At 49.8% G+C, this 23,747-nt stretch overlaps 1 protein-coding gene across 2 annotated transcripts in view; it reads right to left on the reverse strand.

The window, feature by feature from the left end:
• Positions 1–5,367: 5,367 nt before the first annotated feature.
• The window catches only part of GNG2 (G protein subunit gamma 2), a 29,347-nt gene continuing 10,967 nt past the window's right edge, over positions 5,368–23,747 (reverse strand). Inside the window, exons 1-4 of one of the 2 annotated variants that reach the window (XM_009101607.4) lie at positions 18,835–18,991; positions 10,894–10,961; positions 9,493–9,608; positions 5,368–8,513 (exon numbers count right to left, since the gene is read on the reverse strand). In XM_009101607.4, the coding sequence (XP_009099855.1) occupies positions 8,385–8,513; positions 9,493–9,579 (216 nt within the window). In that variant the 5' untranslated portion in view covers positions 9,580–9,608; positions 10,894–10,961; positions 18,835–18,991 and the 3' untranslated portion in view covers positions 5,368–8,384. Of the gene's footprint in view, positions 8,514–9,492; positions 9,609–10,893; positions 10,962–18,834; positions 18,992–23,747 lie in introns of those variants that run through there. The other variant, XM_018907047.3, reaches the window with a different exon arrangement.

The following is a 23,747-nucleotide window of genomic DNA, read 5'->3' on the forward strand; positions in this document are numbered from 1 at the left end:
GCGGGGTCTGTGTGAGGGGGCGGGGTCTGTGTGAGGGGGCGGGGTCTGTGTGAGGGGGCGGGGTCTGTGTGAGGGGGCGGGGTCTGTGTGAGGGGGCGGGGTCTGTGTGAGGGGGCGGGGTCTGTGTGAGGGGCGGGCCTTTGGTACGGTGTCCGGCGAGTGGCGAGCGGGCGCTTCCACTGCGCTGTACTGGGAGCTGTACTGGGGATACTGGGAGCACTGAGCTGTACTGGGAGCTGTACTGGGGATACTGGGAGCACTGAGCTGTACTGGGAGCTGTGCTGGGGATACTGGGAGCACTGAGCTGTACTGGGAGCTGTGCTGGAGATACTGGGAGCACTGAGCTGTACTGGGAGCTGTACTGGGGATACTGGGAGCACTGAGCTGTACTGGGAGCTGTACTGGGATACTGGAGCACTGAGCTGTACTGGGAGCTGTGCTGGGGATACTGGGAGCACTGAGCTGTACTGGGAGCTGTACTGGGGATACTGGGAGCACTGAGCTGTACTGGGAGCTGTACTGGGGATACTGGGAGCACTGAGCTGTGCTGGGAGCTGTGCTGGGATACTGGGAGCACTGAGCTGTGCTGGGAGCTGTACTGGAGACACTGGGAGCACTGAGCTGTGCTGGGAGCTGTACTGGAGATACTGGGAGCACTGAGCTGTGCTGGGAGCTGCACGGGAGATACTGGGAGCACTGAGCTGTACTGGGAGCTGTGCTGGGGATACTGGGAGCACTGAGCTGTACTGGGAGCTGTGCTGGAGATACTGGGAGCACTGAGCTGTACTGGGAGCTGTGCTGGAGATATTGCGAGCGCTGAGCTGCACTAGGAGCACTGAGCTTTACTGGGAACGCTGGGAGCTGTCCTGGGAGCTGTGCTGGGGATACTGGGAGCACTGAGCTGTACTGGGGGCTGTGCTGGAGATACTGGGAGCACTGAGCTGTACTGGGAACTGTACTTGGGATATTGGGAGCACTAAGCTGTACTGGGAGCTGTGCTGGGGATACTGGGAGTGCTGAGCTGTACTGAGGGCTACTGGGAGCACTGGGAACTGTACTGGGAGAGCTGGGAGCTGTACTGGGGGGTACTGGGAGCACTGAGATGCACGCTGGGAGGTGTACTGGGAGTACTGGGAGGTATCGGGAGCTGCACTGGAGCTGGCCTGGGGCATACCACGAGTGCTGGGGCTGTACTGGGACTCCTGGGAGCACTGAGCTGTACTGGGAGCTCTGGCAGCTGTACTGGGAGCGCTTTACTGGGACCATTGAGCTATTCTGGGAGCTGTACTGGGAGCTGTGCTGGGAGAATTGAGCTGTACTGGGGAGTACTGGGAACATTGTACTGTACTGGGAACCCTGGCATCTGTACTGGGAGCACTGGGGGAGCCCTGCGGAGGAGTGATCTGTACTGGGGAGCCCTGGGGAGCAGTGATCTGTACTGGGGAGCAGTGATCTGTACTGGGGAGCAGTGATCTGTACTGGGGAGCATTGGGGAGCAGTGATCTGTACTGGGGAGCAGTGATCTGTACTGGGGAGCAGTGATCTGTACTGGGGAGCAGTGATCTGTACTGGGGAGCACTGGGGAGCAGTGATCTGTACTGGGGAGCATGATCTGTACTGGGGGATGGGGCAGTGATCTGTACTGGGGAGCAGTGATCTGTACTGGGGAGCACTGGGGAGCAGTGATCTGTACTGGGGAGCAGTGATCTGTACTGGGGAGCAGTGATCTGTACTGGGGAGCACTGGGGAGCAGTGATCTGTACTGGGGAGCAGTGATCTGTATTGGGGAGCAGTGATCTGTACTGGGGAGCAGTGATCTGTCCTGGGGAGCAGTGATCTGTACTGGGGAGCACTGGGGAGCAGTGATCTGTACTGGGGAGCACTGGGGAGCAGTGATCTGTACTGGGGAGCAGTGATCTGTACTGGGGAGCACTGGGGAGCAGTGATCTGTACTGGGGAGCAGTGATCTGTACTGGGGAGCACTGGGGAGCAGTGATCTGTACTGGGGAGCAGTGATCTGTACTGGGGAGCCCTGGGGAGCAGTGATCTGTACTGGGCAGCACTGGGAAGGTTCCAGTTGAATGTTTTTTTCCCTGGGGAAAGGATGAGCTCCGGCTGGGAGCAAGGCCGCCCCCGTCCCCCCTATCCGTTCCCCCCTCTGCACGGCTGGGGTGGCACTTTGCAGGCAGCCAGGCGGTGACAGCATGACGAGCCACTGCAATATTCATCCTGACATTTCCTCCGTGCCAGCCCTTCCCAGCTGGCACCGGCTGCGGGATGGCAGCGGGAAGAGGCAGCCCCCGCCATGGCCTCAGCGGGATCCAGGGGGGCTCTGCCTCCTTTTCCCTTCAGGGCATTCCCCTCCCCATCCACTGGATCTCCTCCAGCTCCTTTCTGGAGTGGTGTCAGCTGGGCAGGGGCTCCCTGGCACCTCAGCCTCCTTCAGGTTTTGTGGAATTCCAGAATTCCAGAATGGCTTGGGTCAGAAGGGACATTAAAACCCATCCAGTTCCACTACTGTCATGGCAGGGACACCTTCCACTGCCCCGTCCAACCTGGCCTTGGGGTCCAGGAGCAGCCTGGATCTTCTCTGGACACCCTGTGCCACCACCCTCCCAGCCAAGAATTCCACATATCCAACCTAAACTTCCACTCTTTCCCTTATCCCTTGTCCTGTGGCTGCAGTTCCTGAGGCAGTGTCCCTCTCCCAGCCCACAGCTGGAGCCAGCACTGACATGGAAGCCAGCAGGACAGGCACAACAACCCCAGCATGGAGAAAAGGAGCTCGGGCCTGTCCCCATGGTCCCCTCAGCCACATGAGTGTCACACACTGTCCGTGCCACCAAGAGTGACAAGCAGTGACATTGAAACAAGCAGGACAGGCACAACAACCCCAGCATGGAGAAAAGGAGCTTGGGCCCGTCCCCACGGTGCCCTCAGCCACACGAGTGTCCACCTGTCCGCCACCAAGTGACAGGTGACTTGAAGCAGGACAGGCACACCACTTGGAGAAAGGAGCTCGCTGTCCCAGTGCCCCAGCACGAGTGCACACAGTCCTGCCACAGATGACACGTGACATTGAAACAAGCAGGACAGGCACAACTCCATCTTTTTGGAGAAAAGGAGCTCGGGCCTGTCCCCACGGTGCCCTCAGCCACACGAGTGTCACACGCTGTCCGTGCCACCAAGAGTGACAAGCGGTGACATTAAAGCCAGCAGGACAGGCACAACTCCATCTTTTTGGAGAAAAGGAGCTCGGGCCTGTCCCCACGGTGCCCTCAGCCACACGAGTGTCACACGCTGTCCGTGCCACCAAGAGTGACAATCATGGAGGCAGTGACACCTCTACTCTCTACCCCTCCTGCCTTCCTCACCCTCAGAGCAGCCCTTCCCCCGTTCCCTGGTGGCTCTGAGCCTTCCTGCAGGAGCACAAATCCATCCCCAGGAGATGAGTTGTGCTTCTCCTCTCCCCGCTGCCGGGCTCGCGGCTAATGAACGCAATTAGTGCAGATGGGTTTATTCTCATTAGGGAGCCGGGCCTGGCTCCGGCCTGCGCTGAGCAGCGCCTCGCCCACGCGCTCCATGGAAGCTCCTCACCTCCTCCTGCTCGGCAGATGCTGCTCCAGAGCCAAAGCCTGGATGTGAGGATGGAAAGGAGAGAGTGTTGGAGCTGGAGGGGAGCCAGGGAGCCACGGAACAGCTGAGCTGCCTGGCAGGCCAGGACAGACTTGGCTCCTTCCTCCCCAGCGGCACCATTTTGCTTCGGAGCTGCTGTGATGGACACAGAAAGGGATGGAGGGGCTGGGAGTTGATCTTGGTGCTTGGAAAAAATGGAATTTCAGCACAGAAATTCCCTGTGCTGGGCTGGGTGCTGGTGGTTTTAATTCAGAACCTCCAGTGACACCTTGCTGGGAGCAGGCTGGGATAGTGGAAGGTGTCCCTGTGAATGACAGAGGGTGGAACTGGATGGGTTTTAATGTTCCTTCCGACCCAAGCCATTCTGGAATTCTGGAATTCCACAAAACCTGAAGGAGGCTGAGGTGCCAGGGAGCACCTGGATGATTTTTAGGGTCACTTTCAACTCAAACAATTCCAGGATTCTGTGATTCCATAATTCTTACTCTGGACTACCCAAACACCTCCTCATCACATACTCTGCTCCTGCCAAATTCCCCACATCCTAAATTTTCCCTCCAGTTTCACAGGACCCTCAGGGATGAGTGTTTTCCCACACATTTTGAGGCTGCTCAGCCTCACCTCATTCCTGGGGTCTGCTTTGGAGCTGCTCTGATGGACACAGAAAAGGATGGAGGGGCTGGGAGTTGATCTCGGTGCTTGGAAAAACTGGAATATCAGCAGAGATCCATGCTGGTGGTTTTATTTCAGAGCCTATGGTGAGACCTTGCTTGGAGCAGCCTGGGACTACTGGACACATTTTAAGGCTGCTTTGCCTCAGCTCATTCCTGTGGTCAGGAACAAGGTGTCACTGCAGGTTCTGAAATAAAACCACCAGCACCCAGCCCAGCACAGATCTGTGCTGATATTCCAGTTTTTCCAAGCACCAAGATCAACTCCCAGCCCCTCCATCCTTTTCTGTGTCCATCAGAGCAGCTTCGAAGCAGAACCCAGGCATGAGGTGAGGCTGAGCAGCATCAAAATGTGTGGGAAAACACTGACCCCTGAGGTCCCACCCCCTGTCATTCACAGGGACACCTTCCACCATCCCAGAGTGCTCCAAGCCTTGTCCAGCCTGGCCTTGGACACTTCCAGGGATCCAGGGGCAGCCACAGCTGCTCTGGGCACCCTGTGCCAGGGCCTCACCACCCTCCCATTAAAAAATTCTTCCTTATATCTGAGTCTGAGCCAACCCTCTTAAAGATTAAAATAATTTTTGCTGTCCCTGCAGGCCCTATAAAAATCTGTCCTTCTTTAGAAGGTTCCTTCAGGCCCTGCAAGGGGCTCTGAGGTTTCCCTGGAGCCTTCCCTTCTCCAGATGAGCACCTCCAGCTCTCCCAGAACATTCTCCAGCCCCTGGAGCAGCTCCATGGCCTCCTCTGGATTTGTTCCTGCTGAGTGTCCGGGCTGGGATAAGGAGGAAAGAGAGGGGAGAAGGATGGACAATGAAATTGGGAATTTTAAGCGTCTCTCCATTTCTGAGCAAGGAGCAATGTCCCACCCTGAGCGAGCCTGTTCTCCCCTGACCTGCCCCATCCTGTGACAACAAAAAGCTGCTGAAACCCCAGGCCCAAAACTCCTGCTAAACCCTCCCTGACAGGGAGAACCCCTTGGGAACTGCATCCAACCACAACCAGGATGGGATCCCACCTCCCCAGGGCTCGACAGGCACAGAGCAGCATCTCCAAAGGCTTGAAACAAATCCAAAAGTTTATTTTTCCAACGAGTACACAGACCATGTGGGATGGGGATGCGCTACACCACGACTGGCTTTCCCCTACAGCCACCCCCTCCCCAAAATCCTGCTGCTGGCAGGGTGGCAACCCATGGACAGAATTGCCAGCAGCAACATTTGCAGACAATAAAAGTCCTTTTTCCAGTACTCCAGATATTTTTTTTCTTTAAAAGCCTGGGGGTAGTGGAATGTCATTTGAGGCCAGGCTGGAAATCCAGCATGGGGATGGAGGGATGGATGGGATTTTTGTAGTGAGGAGGGGAAACAGCCTTGGCAGGAGATCTCTGCTTGGCTAACAAAGGCAGATCTGTGTAAATAGAAATACTGGGGTGAAATACCTGGCAGCACACCAATGGCAACACCACAACCAACAGAAAATCAAGCCCAGCAACATAAACACCTTCAATGAATAGTTTGGGTTAATTCAAAATCTCCCCCTCCCCGCTCCCCCATATTCATGCAGGTTTATTTTGTTGTCTAAGGTATTAAGAATTCGAGTTGTAAAATAGGCAAGTCGTTAAAAAAATTATTACAAACCACTTTTGTGACAGTGTTGAGAAAGGGAGGGTGGGAGCCCAGGGTCAGACCGGCTGCACTTCACTCTCTGTGACAATACATCCGATTAAGAAGAAAAGACAAAACTCAGGATGGGGTTTTTACATCTCTGCCTGGTAACACCAAGAGTGAAACCAGCTGCAGAGCAAACCACTTCACCCACCCTTCATCCTAAAGCTATGGGAGCTGTAGTAAAAAGATCAAAACTGGGGGAATTCAGGGGGCTGGGACCATCTAGGCTACTCGTGGCTTACAAACATTCCCAGGTGCCAAAAGTTTGGAGTCCAGTGTGAGAAGAACTGGCCTTCTCCGTAGAAGAACTAGAAAAAGAGTATGAAAAGGTAGAAAAACCAAAAAGCACTTTTTTTTTTACGGGCTAGAAAGAGTTACCAAAAGGTACCGAAAGACTTTTCCCCTCCCGGATCCACAGGAATTTTTAAAAGCTCACACCTGATTCAGAACTGGTTCAGCAGGGTCACCACAGGCCCCTAAACCCCTTTGTGACCCCCAGGTCATTTTGTACATAAATCCCCACATGATGATTCCCAAAGTGAGGATTCCCAAAGTGATGATTCCCAAAGGGATGATTCCCAGGGGGACAGATGAGCAGGGGAAAGCCAGGAGGTGTTTAGCAGCAGAAAGGAGAGACAAGCCACATCCACACAAGCACGGACCCAAGGAGGAGCCCAGAAAGGTGGCGTGTGTCCCCCGAGAGCTGGGAGCAGATGAAGCAGACCTGGGAATAACTGCCCAGCCTGGCACGGAGCCCAGGCCGTGTGTAAACAGGGAATCAGGCACCTCCGGGAAGGGGTAGCCCCACGGCTCCCGGGGCTGCTCCCCTGGCCCTTCCCAACGTGGGGAGGGGGCAGCGGGAACGGGAGAGGAGGTGGGGGCAGGAAGGGGCAGGAACATCCCAACATAGAGCAGCATCCCATCATGGAGCAGCATCCCATCATGGAGCAGCATTCCACCATGGAGCAGCAGCCTTCCATGGAGGAGCAGCCTTCCATGGAGGAGCAGCCTTCCATGGAGGAGCAGCCTTCCATGGAGGAGCAGCATCCCATGGTGGGATAGCATCCCATGGTGGGATAGCATCCCATGGAGGAGCACCAGCCCACCATGGAGCAGAGTCTAACCATGGAGCAGAATCTCACCATGGAGTAGCATTCCACCACAGGGGTGTATCCCACCATGGAGCAGCATTCCATGGAGGAGCAACATCCCACCATGGGGCTATATCCCACCACGGAGCAGCATTCCATGGAGGAGCAGCATCCCACCATGGAGCAACATTCCATGAAGGAGCAGCATCCCATTTTGGAGTAGCATTCCACCATGGGGCTGTATCCCACCACGGAGCAGCATTCCATGGAGGAGCAGCATCCCACCACTGAGCAGCATCCCAGCAACATTCCAGACCAGCCCCAAGGGAAGGAAGTGCTACCAGGAACTGGGAAAAGAGCAGGACCAAGCGAGGAGAGCAGAGGCACAGAGGTGTAGGAGAAAGGAAAGACCCGGAAAGAAGCGGTCGACTTTGATTTTCGGATTTCTGGCTCGGCCTGCACCCGGGCTGGCACCTGCCCTGTGGCAGGAGGCATTTCAGGCACGTCTAAGGCATCTCAGGAGCTCTCTTTGCTTTCAGAATCACCTCTGTTCCCTCCCTACGGCTTCTTCCACCAGCACGTGGTGCCAAACGCTGGAAAAGAAAAGTCTGGAGCGGATGAACGGAATTAAACTCTCATGCACTACCACTGAATGTCATCACAGGGCTAGGAAGCACCAAGCACGACACAGGAACCACTTTTACTTGCAGAACCAAAGCTAACCATAGAGAGAATGGTAAAAAGTGGGGCTTGCTGGGGACACAGAGCTGCTGGTGTCCCCTTGGCCCCCCCTGCTATGCTACGGCCAGAAATGAAAAAGCACAAGACCAAACATTGAGTAACAGCACAGCCACCAAACCTGTCTGCTATATATCTGACAACTTAAATCAAAAATATTAGCTTGGAAAGAAACCAACAATATCATTCCAAGAAGGTTATACACATCCTTAGCAGTTAACTTTGCTCAGCACAGCTCTGGTGCTTTAAATATGGAACAATCGAACAATTTTGTGAGCAGAAAAGTGACACAGATTTATTCTTTACATGGGTTTTTTCTTTTTTTTCTTTTTTTTTTTTTTTTGTTTTTCTCTTTCTAGGCAACTCTACAGACTTCAGATCTTTTGCCTTGCAATGCAGATCATCTGATTCCCCCAAAGGTGGCCAGGTTCTTTAAACATGCACATCTCTGTAGCTTCCAGGCCGTGTTTTTTACTTATTTTTGTTTAAATTCTGCGGACCAGCAGGTCGTCCCCATTCCTAAAAACTCTACATCAGTGTTCAGGGTGGCCTGAGTGCCCGTCAGGCTCCTCCTGGGTTTACAGGATCACACAGAAGAACTTCTTCTCTCTAAAGGGGTTTTCTGAGGCCGGGACGGGGGTCAATAGAGGGTCCTCCTTGGCGTGGGCTTCACAGTACGCCATCAGGTCTGCTGCTGCTTTGGACACCTGCAAAAGGAGGAGCCCTGGGTTAGGGACAGGCTGGGCTGGGGCTATCCCACCTGGAGAGGTGCCACCAGGCTGGCAGCATCCCTGGGCAGGGAGCATCAGATCTGAGATGAGAACCTGACTGACAGTGCAGCAGCACGTCCCTGCTGGGGATGGTGCTGGGCTGGTTCTTCACCTCTGAGCTCTGAGCTGCTCTGGCAGCCTGTATTCCCATTCCCAGCCTTCCCCCAATCCCATCCTTCACCTGACAAGGACTGACTTCAGCATCCCTGCTGCCTCTCCCACGCATCCCTTGGCAGGAACATCCACAGCAGCGTTTCCTGCCCTCACCCACCAGCCTCGCTCTTTATTCCAGACATGGCAGCAGCTCCCGAGCCACCAGAGCTCATCCCAGCCCTGAAGCACTTCTCTCCCTGGATTTAAGCTCTTAGCAAGGAGCTGGGATGCCTTGGGGACAGCCACTCCTTCCCACCACCCCACAGGGCTCCAGGTGATGCTTCCAGCTGCCTCTCACCCCTGGGAGTGCCCACGGCCAGGCTGGATGGGGCTTGGAGCAACCTGGGATGGTGGAAGGTGTCCTTGGCAGGGGCTTGGAACAAAAAGGGCTTTAAGATCTCCCCCAACCCAAACCATTCCCAGATTCTACGATCCCATCTCCCACTGCCTCCTGGCTGGATCTGCTCCCCCAGGGCCATGGCTGGAGGTTCAGCTCAGCCCGTGCACTGCTTATCTCATCTCTCCCTTCTTTTTTTGGTGGCTGGAGAAGGCTTTGAACAGCAGAGTGAAGCCCTCTTTCCATTTCCCTCTTCTTTCAATTTCCTTAATCTGGGGCTCTGAACACTGATGACTGAAGGTGTACTTCAAACAAGAGCATCCCCCACAAACACCACCTGGCTCCACATCCCATCTCCCTCCACGAGCTTTGGGCAGCAGCCACCACCTCCCAGCATTCCCAGAGGCATCTCCCAAGAATCCCTACCTTTATCCTGTCGATGTTGGCCTCCATCTTCAGCTGCTCCACCAGCTTGCGGGCCTGTGCTATGCTAGCAGTGTTGTTGCTAGCCATGGGCAGGCCAGGAGGGCTCCCGGGATGGGCTGCGGGCAGGAACACACCGGGATCAGCTGCTGGGCTGCTCCCAGCCCTGCCAGCTCCCAGAGGATTAATTCACCCAAAGGTGCCAGGGTTTAATTGGGGTTGCAAGTGAGGAGTGTTAGAGCCATCAGAATGAGGGGGTGAGGATGGCAAATGCCAGCCCAGGGCAGGGACACGCTGGCAGTGTTGTCCTCAGAGCTGGGGTGGCACTTAGGTGGCACTGGGACTGTCCAGAGCCCAGCCTGCAGCAGCAGGAGCCCAGCTGAGCTGTGCTTTGGTGTTTGCTGTTCCATGACAGCCTCTGACAGCAACAAAAACCAGGGAACAGGATTTCTGTGCCAGGCTCATTCCCTGCCCATCCTCCAGCCCCTGGCGGTGCCCAGTGTGTGTCCAGTGTCCCTTGGCCTCCCTGCCTTTGTCCCTGCTGCCAATTTGCACATTGAGATGCTAAACAGGATGCTGGAGTTTCCTGTTTCTGGAGATTTCCACCCCAGGCAGGCGGGGGATGCTCATTAAGGCCACTCCAGGCTGGATCCCGGATGTTTTTCCAGCACCTTCTACCAGCAGTGAGCTCTGGCAGAGGCAGCAGAATCCCAGCATCCAGCTCCTGCAGCAGCAAGGGTTTTCCTGCAGTGCTCCTGCCTGACTGGGGCTGCCTGCCAGCTTCAAAATGGGTTTTTCATGGGAATAAAAAAAAAAATAAATAAATAAAAGAAGATCTGTATCATATTATATATTATATTAGAATTAATTTTATATTATGCATTATCTATCATATAATATATATATATCATATATCATATATCATGTCGTATATCATATATTAATATAATATATATGATATATGAGATATAAATATAATATATATTAGATAATAGATATTATCTATTAGATATTAGAGAATATATATTATATTAGATAATATAGATTATATTAATAATATATATAATATATAGTATGTTATCTATTAGATGATAGTTAAAATACATATTATATAATATTATATATTATGTAATATATGTATAGAATATAAAATATATTCCATTCTATATTTACATATAGAATGGGGTTTTATGGGATTTACATGGGATCCCACATAAATATATTCTATTATATATCTATATATATAATGGGTTTTTATGGGATTTACATGGGATCCCACATAAATCCATGGGATTTCTAGAAGGAATCAGCCTGGCACTGGTGCCTGTGCTTGGTGAACAAGCCATGCCATGGCCAGAGGGGTGTGAGGATGAGGAGGGGAGCACAGGAGGGGTTGTTTTTTACCAGAAGCTGATCTCTCCGGTGATCTGTGCCTCTAAGGGAAGCTCTGCTCCTCTCGGCCCTTCACTGCCCTTCAATAGAGAACAGAAAGTGAAACTCAGCTCCATGGGACCATCATTTCTGGAAACTCAGCTCCATGGGACCATCATTTCTGGAAACTCAGCTCCATGGGACCATTTCTGGCACCAGGGACCCCACAGACGCCGGGTGCCACATGCCCAGGTGCCCTCCGTGTGTCCCCCCGCCTCGTGCCAAGCCCAGCCCCAGGGACATTTTTTGTTTGCATTCAGTGGGGTTTGCAGCACAGGAAGAGGTTTCAGCCCCGAGCAGGCTGGAGGGTGCATGGGTTGAAGGTCTGGGGCACAGAGCTCGGGCTGGGGTGGAAGGAGCATCTCCTGGGGAGTGCTGCCAAAATGCCCCAGCCCAGCTCCCAGGGGCAGCCCGAGCTCCTGGCTGGATCTGCTCCCCCAGGGCCATGGCTGGAGGTTCAGCTCAGCCCGTGCACTGCTTATCTCACCTCTCCCCTCTATTTTTGGTGGCTGGGGAAGGCTTTGAGCAGCAGAGCACAGCCCTCTTTCCATTTCCCTCTTCTTTTGATTTCCTAATCTGGGGCTCTTAACACTGATGACTGAATGGTCTGCAAAGGATTCTGAAATGAATCTTTTGCTTCACAGGGCACCATTTGTGTTGGGGAAGTTTCTTCTCTTTCACAAAAAGAGCAAGACCAGTGAGAGACATTCCTTGGAATTTTATTACTACATCAGCCTCATTGTCTCAACTTTACACGGTTGAGACAATAGAAAGATAGCAGAAACTCACATCCTGCCAGCAGCTGCCAAGGATTTCTTTGTTACAGAACATTTTAAAAACTTTCTAGCCAATAGCACATTGCTAAAGTTACAAACAATGTTTCTAACCAATCACTAAAGTACACATTTCACACAATACTTACTTATATGCCTTCTATTAACAATCCACAATACACCATTATTAAGATTAAAACCTTCTACTGTCTTACTAAACATATTTTTCTCGAGTCTTCAAGTCTATCTTAACCAAACCTAAAACTCAAGCTATTGTTTCATGTCCTTATTTACTATTTACTTTACTTACTATTTACTATTGTAACTTTTTCCTACCTTCAAACTTTACAACTACAACTAATTTCTATACTATTTCTATTTCTAAAATCTACTTTCCCAACTTTTTAAAAGTCTTCTTACCTTCACTATTTCCCACACCATGGAATGTCCCATGGTTCTGGCACAGCAGCAGGTTCAACCAAGATAGGCTTGGGTGCCACAGAGACTTTCCTAAGGCAGCAAATGTCACCCCCGGGAGGGAGGTGTGTGGATGTGGCACTTGGGGACACAGGTTAGTGGTGGGATTGGCAGTGCTGAGGGCTCCATCTTAGAGGGCTTTCCCAGCCTAAACAATTCCCTGTTGTGCCCTTTCATACAAAGTCTCAAGGTCTCAATATAGGCTGGATATTAAAAAGGTTTTTTTACAGAAAGGGTGATGAAGTTCTGGAATGTTCTGCCCAGGGAGGTGGTGGAGTCCCCATCCCTGGGTGTGTTTAACAAAGCCTGGATGTGGCACTGGCTGCCAGGGGTGAGTTGAGCTGTTGGGGCTGGGTTGGACTCCACGATCCTGAAGGTCTCTTCCAACCCAGTGATTCTGGGAATTCTGTGAAAGGACCTGCTCCAGTGGCAGGGAATCACTTCAGGGACTTCCATGTTTAGGATCCATGGGAGCAAGGAGGACAGCTGAGAGCATCTGGATGGCAGTTACAGCTCTGATCCTTGAAATAATTCCATATATCCAACCCTGCTGCCACCCTCCTGCCAGGAAACCCTCCCTTGCTCTGACTACAGACAGCCCTAGGGACACTAAAAGGGGGAAAACAGCCCCAAAAATAAGGTGAAGGAAGGGTGGGACCCTCCTGAGAGGAGCACAGGCCTGTTGGGACAATGCTGGGGACTTTGGGGCAACTCAGAGGAGCCTCCCAGGAGCCACCACACCCTGGGCCATGCTCAGCCACTCTGCAGGTGCTTCCAGTGGAAATGAGAAGCATTTTGGGGCCAGTGATGGTTTTAGAGCATTTCCACCCCTGGGGAAACCTGGGGCGTGTCCTCCACCACAAATGACAAAAAAAGCAGCAGGTGACACTTCAAAGTGAGCTGGTGAATGTCCCACCCTGGACAACAGCCCTGGTGGAGCTGCTCCAGCAGCTCTTAAATCCCAGAGAGAGGAGACCCCAGTGTGCCCCTGGGAAGGTGTGGAACCCCAAAATTCCATGGGGTTTTTGTTTGGATTGGATTTATCATAGAGAGATGGAATGGCTTGGGTTGGAAAGGACCTTAAATCCCATCTCATGCCACCCCTGCCATGGCAGGGACACCTCCCACTGTCCCAGGCTGCTCCAAGCCCTGTCCATCCTGGCCTGGGACACTTCCAGGGATCCAGGGGCAGCCACAGCTGCTCTGGGAAACCTTTGCCAGGGCCTGCCACCCTCACATTCCTTCCCAAAATCCCATCCAAGCCTGCAATTCCCTGTGTCCTGTCCCTTGTCCAAAGTCCCTCTCCCCAAGCTTTTCTGCAGCCCTTTGAACAAACCCAGCTCTTTCCACACACAGCAAAGAACCCAAGGCCCCTCTGCACAACAGACCAACATCAAAACAACTGGCAAGATCTGAGCTGTAATTACAGTGCAGAGCCCAAAAGAGACACTATCCATGTCCTGGCCCTGTAAAACATCGTTAGCATGAAAATAATGAGGAAGGGCTCATTAACCTGTGGGCTCCAAGGCAGCAATCCCATTATGGCACTGCCTGAATTCCCTTGGGAGTGCCATAAAACTCCTCTCGTGTCAGGCAAAGCTCAGCACAACAGCAGAGGGTGTGAGAGCAGCCCTGTGATCATGGGAAGACCAGGAAATTAAATACAAATAAATAAAAATAAAATTAAAAATAAATTAAAAATAAAAAATAAGCCCAGCACAACAGCAAGAGGGTGTGAGAGCAGCCCTGTGATCATGGGAAGACCAGGGAATGAAATACAAATAAATAAAAATAAAATTTAAAAAAAAATTAAAAATAAAAATAAGCCCAGGACAACAGCAGAGGGTGTGAGAGCAACCCTGTGATCATGGGAAGACCAGGAAATAAAAATTAAAATAATAAATAAATAAAATTAAAATTAAATTACCCTAAAATTAAGCATATAACTATAACTATACTATACATGACTATAACTATACATATAAATATAATAAAGTAATTATAAAATAAAATATAAATATAAAATGAAATATAAAATTAAATATATTTTATTTATTTATCTATAATATATAAAACAATATAGATATAAAATAATCATAATATATAACATATTATATATAGATATATAGACATCTAGACATATAGACATAGAGATATAGACATATAATCTATTTTACATAAAAATAAAATAAAAACTATAAATAAAAATTAAAGATCCAAAAGGATTTTGCTGCCTGAGGCCAGGAGCTGAGCTCTGATGGAGGGACCCTGGAGATGAATTGGGCTAATGCTGGCCCAGCTCCTGAGTGAGCTGTATCCAAGGGCTGCCCTCCCTCCACCAGGCTGGGAGTTCCCAGATTCCCCAAATGGGGTCAGGCATTCTCTGAGCACCCACCCCATCTCAGCCCTGCCTCTGGAAGGTCACTGCCAGGAAATGCAATGCCTGGAAAATAAACTTCCCTCTAAATGCCAAGCTCAAATATTTTGGCATTTTTGGATAGTTTCCAGGGCGTTGCTTGCTTGACTGCAATGAGTAAAGAGGAGCTGAGGGTTGGAGTGGGATGGGCTTTAAGGTCCCTTCCAACCCAAATCATTCTGGAATTCCATGAAAACTGCTGGCAATAAATGTCTGGACACAAACATTTTGCTGTTGATCTTTGCTATTTAAAAAGCTCCAAACCCACCTCATTTGTTGCTCTCTGCTGAATGAAGAGCCTTGGGTACGTTTGAATGACATTTTTTTTCTGTCACCAGCAGCACCCAGCCTGAACAGGCACCAAAAATTGGAATTTAGGTGAGCAAACAGTGAGGCACATCCCTGATCCCTGATGCAGCTGTGCCAGCTCTTGGTCTGCTCATTCCACTTTATCCCAAAAATTTCCCAAAGAATGCCCAAATGTTGGAGAATTCAGGGCTGCCCAAATATCAGGGAATAAGGATGCCCAGATACTGAGGGACAAGAAAGCTAATACAGAGAGAAATACAGATTCCCAGATATTTGGGAAATACAAATGCCCAAATACTTGGGAACAAGGATATCCAAATTCTGAGGAATAAGAATGTTCAACTACTGAAGGATGAGGATGCCCAGATACTGAGGGATAAGAATGCCCAAATACTGGAGAGCAAGGTTGACCAAATACCAGGGAATAAAAATGCCTAAATACCAGGGAATAAGGATGCCCAGATACTGAGGAATTAGGGTGTCCAAATATTGGGGAACATGGACACCCAAATCCTGGGGAATTCAGGGATACCCAAATCCTGAGGAATAAGGATGCCCATAGTAAGGAAAAAATTATTCCCAGATACTTGGGGAACAAAAATGCCCAAAGACTGGGGAATAAGGATTTCCCAAATAGTGGGAAATAAGAATGCCCAAATACTGGAGAGCAAGGTTGATCAAATACCAGGGAATGAGAATGGCCAGGTATTGGAAAATTCAGGGCTGCCCAAATATCAGGGAATAAGGATGCCCAGATACTGAGGGACAAGAAAGCCAATACACAGGGAAATACAGATTCCCAGATATTTGGGAAATAAGGATACTTATTTCCAAATACTTGGGAACAAGGATATCCAAATTCTGAGGAATTAGAATGTTTAAATCCTGAAGGATAAGGATGGCCAGGTACTGGAAAATAAAAATGTCCAAATACTGAGGAATTGGGGGATGTCCAGATACTGGGGAACATGGACACCCAAATCCTGGGAATTCAGGGATACCCAAAGACTGAGGAATACAAATGTCCATAGAAAGGAAAAAATTATTCCCAGGTACTTAGGGAAAAAAAATGCCCAAATACTGAGGAATAAGGATGCCCAAATTTTGGGGAATGAGGATGCCCAAATGCCAGGGAATAAGGATGTCCAAATCCTGAGCAATTTTCACCAAAATCTTCACCTCTTATCTGTGATGTGGAGCAGCTTGATGGGCTGGGATTGGGGTTGAAAGAGCTCTGAGCTAAAAGCCACCACTGCTGTGGGCCAGCCAGCCCTCCTCCCTCCCAGCCAGTGCCACCCCCCTGGATTCCTGGATGAATTTCCTCACCAAATGGCACATCCAACCCAAAGCAGTCCCTGCAAAAGGAGCATTTCTTGATGCTGAGCCCTCCTGCCAAGCTGCCATCCCATTCCTCCCTCCCAGCCTGGGCTCCTGTGGGGCTCTGGCACCCCAGAGCTGCCAGCTCTGCTTGCAGGAGTAATTAAGCTTCATTTGCCAGCTCCTCGTCAGCAGCAGCTGCTGCCTGCTTTGCACAGAGCTCAGAGGCTGTGGAGCAGAGAGGATCCTGGAATTTGGGTGCCTGGTGCTGGATCCATCCCCAGCTCCAGCTCCAAACCCATGGAATCAGAGCTGAACCACCTCCAGAAGTTTTTTCTCCTCTTTTAGTTGGGTTTTAGCTCAAGGTCTGCGTGGGTGGAGATTGGAATTCTCCTAAATGTTTTTAAAAATGACATTTTCTCATCCCTGGAAGTGTTCAAGGGCACGATGGATGGAGCTTGGAGCAACCTGGGATAGTGGAAGGTGTCCCTGCCCATGGCAGGGGCTGGAAAAGGATGAGCTTTAAGATCCCTTCCAAGCCAAACCATTCCATAATTTATGGTGGAATGACCTTAGAGGGCTTTTCCAACCTGGATGATTCCATGGTTCAATTTTCCAGCTTTTTTTTTCACCTCCCAGCAAGGTTTTTCTCTGCTTAAACCCATCTCTCCCCTCTGAACCAAAAGGAAAAGCAAGAATGAAACAGAAAGTGCTGACATTGGCCAGGCTGAAACCTCTCCCTCACTGCAAGGACTGAAAGCAGCATCCCCCACCCTGAAAACAGCTCCTTTTGGGGGTGAAAACAACAACCTCCCTGCTCCTTGCTTGCAAAAAAAGTCACATTTTCCATCCCTGATGCAGCAGCATTTTCCACTCAGTTATTGCAAAGTGGGTGAACCCCACTGGGACAGGCAGGATTTTGGGGAGAGCAGGGATCAGGGTTGTTCCTACCAGGCAGGCATCACCCAGGGAGGGGGTTTGATCTAGAAAATGGGATATTTTGGGGCAGAAAAGGGTTTGTTTTTTTTTTTTTGACAAAAAAAGGGGTTTTTTTGGACAGAAAAATCGAGTTTGGTCCAGAAATGATTCCATGCTGGGTATTTATAATGGAGAAATTTGTCCCAAATCTCACTCTGGGATTTCTCCCTGTCCCTCTGCTTCCAAGAGCTGAGCCCAGCCCAGCTTGCTGCATCCCCACTGAGACAAGCAGGATCTCCCAAAAACTGCTTTTTTCTCCCCAAAACCAGCCAGGATGCACATCCAGAAGGGATCACTGGGAACAGGGTCACTGTCTGGCTGGAGCGTGGGAAAACCTCGTGAGGGGCTGGATCCCTTTGCCAGGCATCTTGTGGCTTTTGCTAAAAGCCATGGCTAAAAATAGCTGAAAAAAAAAAATTGCTAAATATAACCAGAAAAGTATAAAAATACAGCAGGCAAAACAGAAAATAGCAGAGCCACGTTTTCCAGGGGGTGGGAGATGGGATAGTCCCACTAATCCCAACAGGAGTTACAGATCTGGCTGGGAAAGGAGCCTTAACACACCCAAATTCCAAATGTTTCATTCTTTCCTTAAGGAAAGAAAATGATCTGAGCTTGATTTGTTCCATGGAGCAAAGAAAACCTTAATCCTGAGTGCTGGTTCCAACCCCAGCCCCTCTCCAAAGGGATTTTATTCCCTTTCCCCAGACATTTTTTATCCCAGATATCCAATCCAGTGTTTAAATCCCTGGGAAGCAGCTTGCAGGTCAGAGATGTGCTGGCAGATAAATAAATAAATAAATTAAAAGACGAGGGAGTGGGAAAACCGAGCCTGTTTCCATGGCAACAGCTTCCTCATCCCTTTGGCAGCATCCCATCCCTCCTGCCAAACCCAAACAGGAGGGGTGGGATGGGCACCTGGTTCAGCCCCAGTTACTGATCCCTGAATTGTTTGGGATGGAAAGGACCTTAAAGCTCATCCAGTTCCACTCCCTGCCATTCACAGGGATCCCTTCCACCACCCCAGGCTGCTCCAAGCCCTGTCCAGCCTGGCCTTGGACACTTCCAGGGATCCAGGGCCTGCCCACCCTCCCATTAAAAATTTCCTCCTTGTATCTGAGCCTGAACCAACCCTCTTTAGGATGAAAACCCTTTTTGCTGTCCCTGCAGGCCCTATAAAAATCTGTCCTTCTTTAGAAGGTTCCTTCAGGCCCTGCAAGGGGCTCTGAGGTTTCCCTGGAGCCTTCCCTTCTCCAGGTGAGCTCTGAGGTTTCCCTGGAGCTTTCCCTTCTCCAGGTGAGCTCTGAGGTTTCCCTGGAGCCTTCCCTTCTCCAGGTGAGCTCTGAGGTTTCCCTGGAGCTTTCCCTTCTCCAGGTGAGCTCTGAGGTTTCCCTGGAGCCTTCCCTTGTCCAGGTGAGCTCTGAGGTTTCCCTGGAGCCTTCCCTTCTCCAGGTGAGCTCTGAGGTTTCCCTGGAGCCTTCCCTTCTCCAGGTGAGCACCTCCAGCCCATCCTTGGCCATTTCCAAGGGTGGCAATTCTCAAGGCAAGGCAAAAGCACATTTAGCTCTTCCCTACTTTTGCTTTAAAGGCAGAGCTCAGCATTGGGACTGGCTCTGTCTGAGATGAGATGTGCCCTTCACTCACCTTGTGTGAAGCTCAGATGGAGTCAGGAGGCTCCAGCCTCACATTCCTGCTGGGTCCCCTCTCCCTGGAGCAGCCCCTGCCCCGTGGGCATCACGTGCAGGGGAGCCTCAGCTGCTTTTTTCTCTCAGGCCCCTAACTGAAGGCTCAAACTGAAGCAAACAGGAACCAACCTCGACTTCCTTTTTTTGTTTTTTAGGGGTTTTGTGGTTTAAAAGAAAAAAAAAATATTGTTCAGGTTAAAGATCAGCAGCTCTGGTCCCTCCTGCCACCGTTCCTACAAGGTTTTGGCTCTCTCCACCCCAGTGCCACAGGGAGGGAGCACAGACCTGCTCCAGGGTTGGAAAAAGGGTCCAGAGCCATGGGAAAACCACCAGGGAATGCAATGGTAGTGGAGCAAACCCCCAGGCTGCTCTAAGGTTGTTATTTGGGGGGAAAATCCTGGGAAGAGTGCTGGTGCACAAGGGATAATGGGAATGGTGGGAGCAGATCAGGCTCTGGGTGTTCCCTCACCTTGGCCAAATACTGGGAACAAGGATGCCCAAATTCTGAGGGATAAGGTGGAATAACATGCCCAAATACCAGGGAACAAGGATGCCCAAATTCTGAGGGATAAAATGGAATAACGTGTCCAAATACCAGGGAACAAGGATGCCCAAATATTGAGCAATGCCCAGCTGCTGGGGAATTCAAGGATGCCCAAATACCAAGGAATACAAATGCCCACATAAAGGGGAAATAAGGAATTCCCAGATGCCTGGGGAATAATGATGGCCAAAGACTGAGGAATGAGGATGCCCATACAGAGGGAATAAAGAATTCCCCCCTGCTTGGGAATAAAAATGCTGAAATATTGAGCAATAAGGATGTCCAGATACTGGGGAATTCAGGGCTGCTAAAATCCTCAGGAATTAGGGTGTCCAAATATTGGGGAACATGGAAACCCAAATCCTGGGGAATTCAGGGATACCCAAATCCTGAGGAATAAGGATGCCCATAGTAAGGAAAAAATTATTCCCAGATACTTGGGGAACAAAAATGCCCAAATACTGGGGAATAAGGATTTCCCAAATAGTGGGAAATAAGAATGCCCAAATACTGGAGAGCAAGGCTGATCAAATACCAGGGAATGAGAATGGCCAGGTATTGGAAAATTCAGGGCTGCCCAAATATCAGGGAATAAGGATGCCCAGATACTGAGGGATAAGAAAACCCACACAGAGGGAAATACAAATTACCAGATATTTGGGAAATACAAATGCCCAAATACTTGGGAACAAGGATATCCAAATTTTGAGGAATAAGAATGTTTAAATCCTGACGGATAAGGATGCCCAGATACTGGGAAATAAGAATGCCCAAATACTGGAGAGCAAGGCTGACCAAGTACCAGGGAATAAGGATGTCCAAATATCAGGGAATAAAAATGCCTAAATACCAGGGAATAAGGATGCCCAGATACTGGAAAATAAAGATGTCCAAATACTGAGGAATTGGGATGTCCAAATTTTGGGGTAATAAGTATGACCAAATACCAAGGAATAAGGATGTCCAGATCCTGAGGAATAAGGATGCCCAAATACCAGGGAATATGGATGCCCAAATACTGGAAAATAAAGATGCCCAAATACTGAGGAATAAGGATTCCCAAATTCTGGGAAAGGAATCCAATTGGAATAGGATCCCAATCCTGAGGATAAGATTCCCAATTCTGGGAAGATGCAAATCCAAGGGATGGGATTCCCAGATCCTGAGGAATAAGGATGCCCAAATACCAGGGAATATGGATGCCCAAATACTGGAAAATAAAGATGCCCAAATACTGAGGAATAAGGATTCCCAAATTCTGGGGAAGAAGGAAATCCAAATTTTGGGGAATAGGGATTCCCAGTTCCTGAGGAATAAGGATGTCCAAATTTTGGGATAATAAGTATGCCCAAATACCAAGGAATAAGGATGTCCAGATCCTGAGGAATAAGGATGTCCAAATACCAGGGAATATGGATGCCCAAATACTGGAAAATAAAGATGCCCAAATACTGAGGAATTGGGATTCCCAAATTTCGGGGAATAAGGATATCCAAATTTTGGGGAATAGAGATTCCCAGTTCCTGAGGAATAAGGATGTTCCAAATCCTAGGGAATAAGGATGGCCAGATATGGGGAGCAAGGCTGGCATCTCCTCCTGCTGTGACTCAGAAGGGAAGGGGCCAGGCTGTCACATGCTGTGACAGATAAGGGCACCCCTCCTGTCACACCACCTCCAGCCCCAGCCCTGTCAGGCTGCACTTCAGAGAAAATGAAAGTGCCTTCAGGCTTAATGGGGTTCTTTGGGTTGGGTTTTAAGGTTCCATAAAATGTTAAACAACACCAGGAGACTGGAGGCTGCTGCAGCACAGGAGGGGAGGAGAGGAGAACCCACAGCTTGAGAAATTCCCCAAAATCCATGGATGGATCAGAGTATCTGCAGCACACAGATCACAGAATCCCAGGGCTGGAAGAAACCTTAAAGCTCATCCCATTCCAAGCCCCTTCCCCTACCCCAGGCTGCTCATCCAGCCTGGCACAGAACATCTCCAGGGACTGGGAATCCACAGCTTCTCTGGGCAACCTGTGCCAGGGCCTCACCACCCTCCCAGCCAGGAATTTCTTCCTCATCAGCTCATCCAGCTCTGAACTCCTGACCCTTAATTAAGGGAAGCAAGCAAGAGCTATTATTTCATGTTAATTAACATATCCAGCCATGGGTTTCAGGTTTTTAACATCCTGCTCTCCAGTGTTGGCCAGGGTGAAGATAAGGATCTTGATGGGAATTTGGGAAATGAGGATTGAAAGGGAAGGGAAGATGAAGGGAGAGCTGCAAATGGAGTTGTTTCTCCCAGCATCACATTTCCAAGAGGATTGATTTGGCTGTGTCAACATTTCCAAGAGGATTTGGAAAGGGACAAATCCACCCTGGGATGGGTGGAAAAGAGGGGGGAAAAACAAGGAAAAAAGAGAGGGGGAATAAAAAGCCAAGAGGAAAAGGAGAGGGGGGAAAGGGTATAAAAGGAGGGAGGAAAAAAGAGAAATTAAAAAAGATGGAAAAGGGAGGAAAAAAAAAGCAAAAAAGGAGGGGGAAAGGGGTGAAAAAAAGGGAAAAATTCCTCAGTGCATTCTGTATTTCCACAATCCATAACTTTGATAAGGAATTTTCTGGAGCAGGCATTCCTGCAGATCACCCCAAGTCCAAGGCTGGGGAATGGTTTGACTCCACAATCTCAGGGGTTTTCTCCAACCTAAATGATTCCATGATTCCCCAATCCCTGCTCATTGGTGTGGGGACACAGCCACCCCGAGGAACTGGGCCAAGACCTTGCCCTGATTTGGTTAAAATATTTTATTTTAGGGGCACCCTCTGTGTAACCACAGAAAATGGGAAGGAAAATGTGGATTTTGCCAGGCTGCTGGGCCCACCCCTCTCCAAATCAATTTTCAGCTCAAATAAACCCAAAATCTCTTTTTTCCTTTTGCTAGAGCCTCATCATTTTTCCCCCATAAAAACCCCTCCTGCAGCAGGCAAAGCCTTGGGCTGCAGAAATCCTCGTGATGAGAAATCATCCCCTGATGATTTCACCCCCATCAAACCTTTATTAGAATTTTATTTTAAGTAACACTCACAGGGAGCCCAATGACCCTTTCCAGCCTCTGGGAATCACCCAACAAGTGACATCAGCAAAGAAACAACCCCGTTAAGCAGCCCCATTAATTTGAGCCCCCATCCCCCAGGAATTACCTGAGACTGCTTTAATTAGGTATCCACCGTGCAAAAGAATTAATTAATTGGTGATAAGCACCTGAACCACATTACTCATAAGGCTCTATTTCAAGCTTCAAATACAGCAAACAGGTCACAGCCCAGCTGAGAGTGTAGACAGAATTCCCAGGGCTGCTGCCTGGTATTTCTCTTCCCATCCTTGTTGAGGAAAGAACAAGGCTGGGAATTTTTTAAATTTTTTTACCTATTTTTTTTTTTTTGAATATTTTTCTTCCATGCTTGGAAGTGTTGGACAGGGTTTGCAGTAACCTGGGCTAGTGGGAATTGTCCCTGCCCATGGCAGGGGTGGGACTGGCTGATTTTTAGGCCTCCTCCAACCCAAACCATTCAAGGATTTCATTTTTTTTCCCAGGTTTTTCACAGCATCCCCAACTGGTGCCTTCAGAGCTGCTCCAGCAGCTCTGCACCACCTGGAGATGGGAGTTCTGGGATAGTTTTGGGGGGTTTGGTGTTTTAGGTGTGGGGTAAAACACATCAAATCCCCCAAAATTGTCACAGTTATCTCGGGGCTGGGAGGGTTTGACATCCCTGAGAGAGCTGTGAAGGGAGTAAAGCTCCTGCTGAGGGCCACAGCCCAGTGTGCAGGGGAAGGGGCCACTGGAACAGGGCAGGGTTTAGCAGCTTTCTGAGGGGAAAAATGGGTATAAAAAGAGGGGAAAAAAAAAGAGAAAAGAGGAAAAAGAAAGGAAAAAAAGCAGAAAAGGAGGGAAAACGGGGGAAAAATTCCCCTGTGCATTCTGTATTTCCACAATCCATAATTTTGAAATGGAATTTATTGTGGCTTGTGCTGGCTCTGACATCTCACAGCCTGGCAAAGCTGAGGCTGTGAGAGGAGTTCTCCAAGATGAGGGGGATGAGGGCAGGGATGGAGAAAGAGGAATAGACAGGGACATGGGCAGGGATGCAGGTGTGGATCAGGGCAGGGATGCAGGAACTGATGCAGGCAGGGATGTGGACAAGATCTGGGCATGGATGTGAGCAGGGATGCTGTCTTAGGCTGGGAATGTGGCTGTGTGTCCTATGTCCATCTGTCAGAGCTGGGCAGTTCTCTGCTGTTCCTGGGGCAGGTTTCTTTATCCCTCCCACAGCCAACCCTCCC

The sequence above is a fragment of the Serinus canaria genome, chromosome 5 (genome assembly GCF_022539315.1).
Source record: "Serinus canaria isolate serCan28SL12 chromosome 5, serCan2020, whole genome shotgun sequence".
In the NCBI taxonomy this organism is placed as follows: Eukaryota; Metazoa; Chordata; class Aves; order Passeriformes; family Fringillidae; genus Serinus; species Serinus canaria.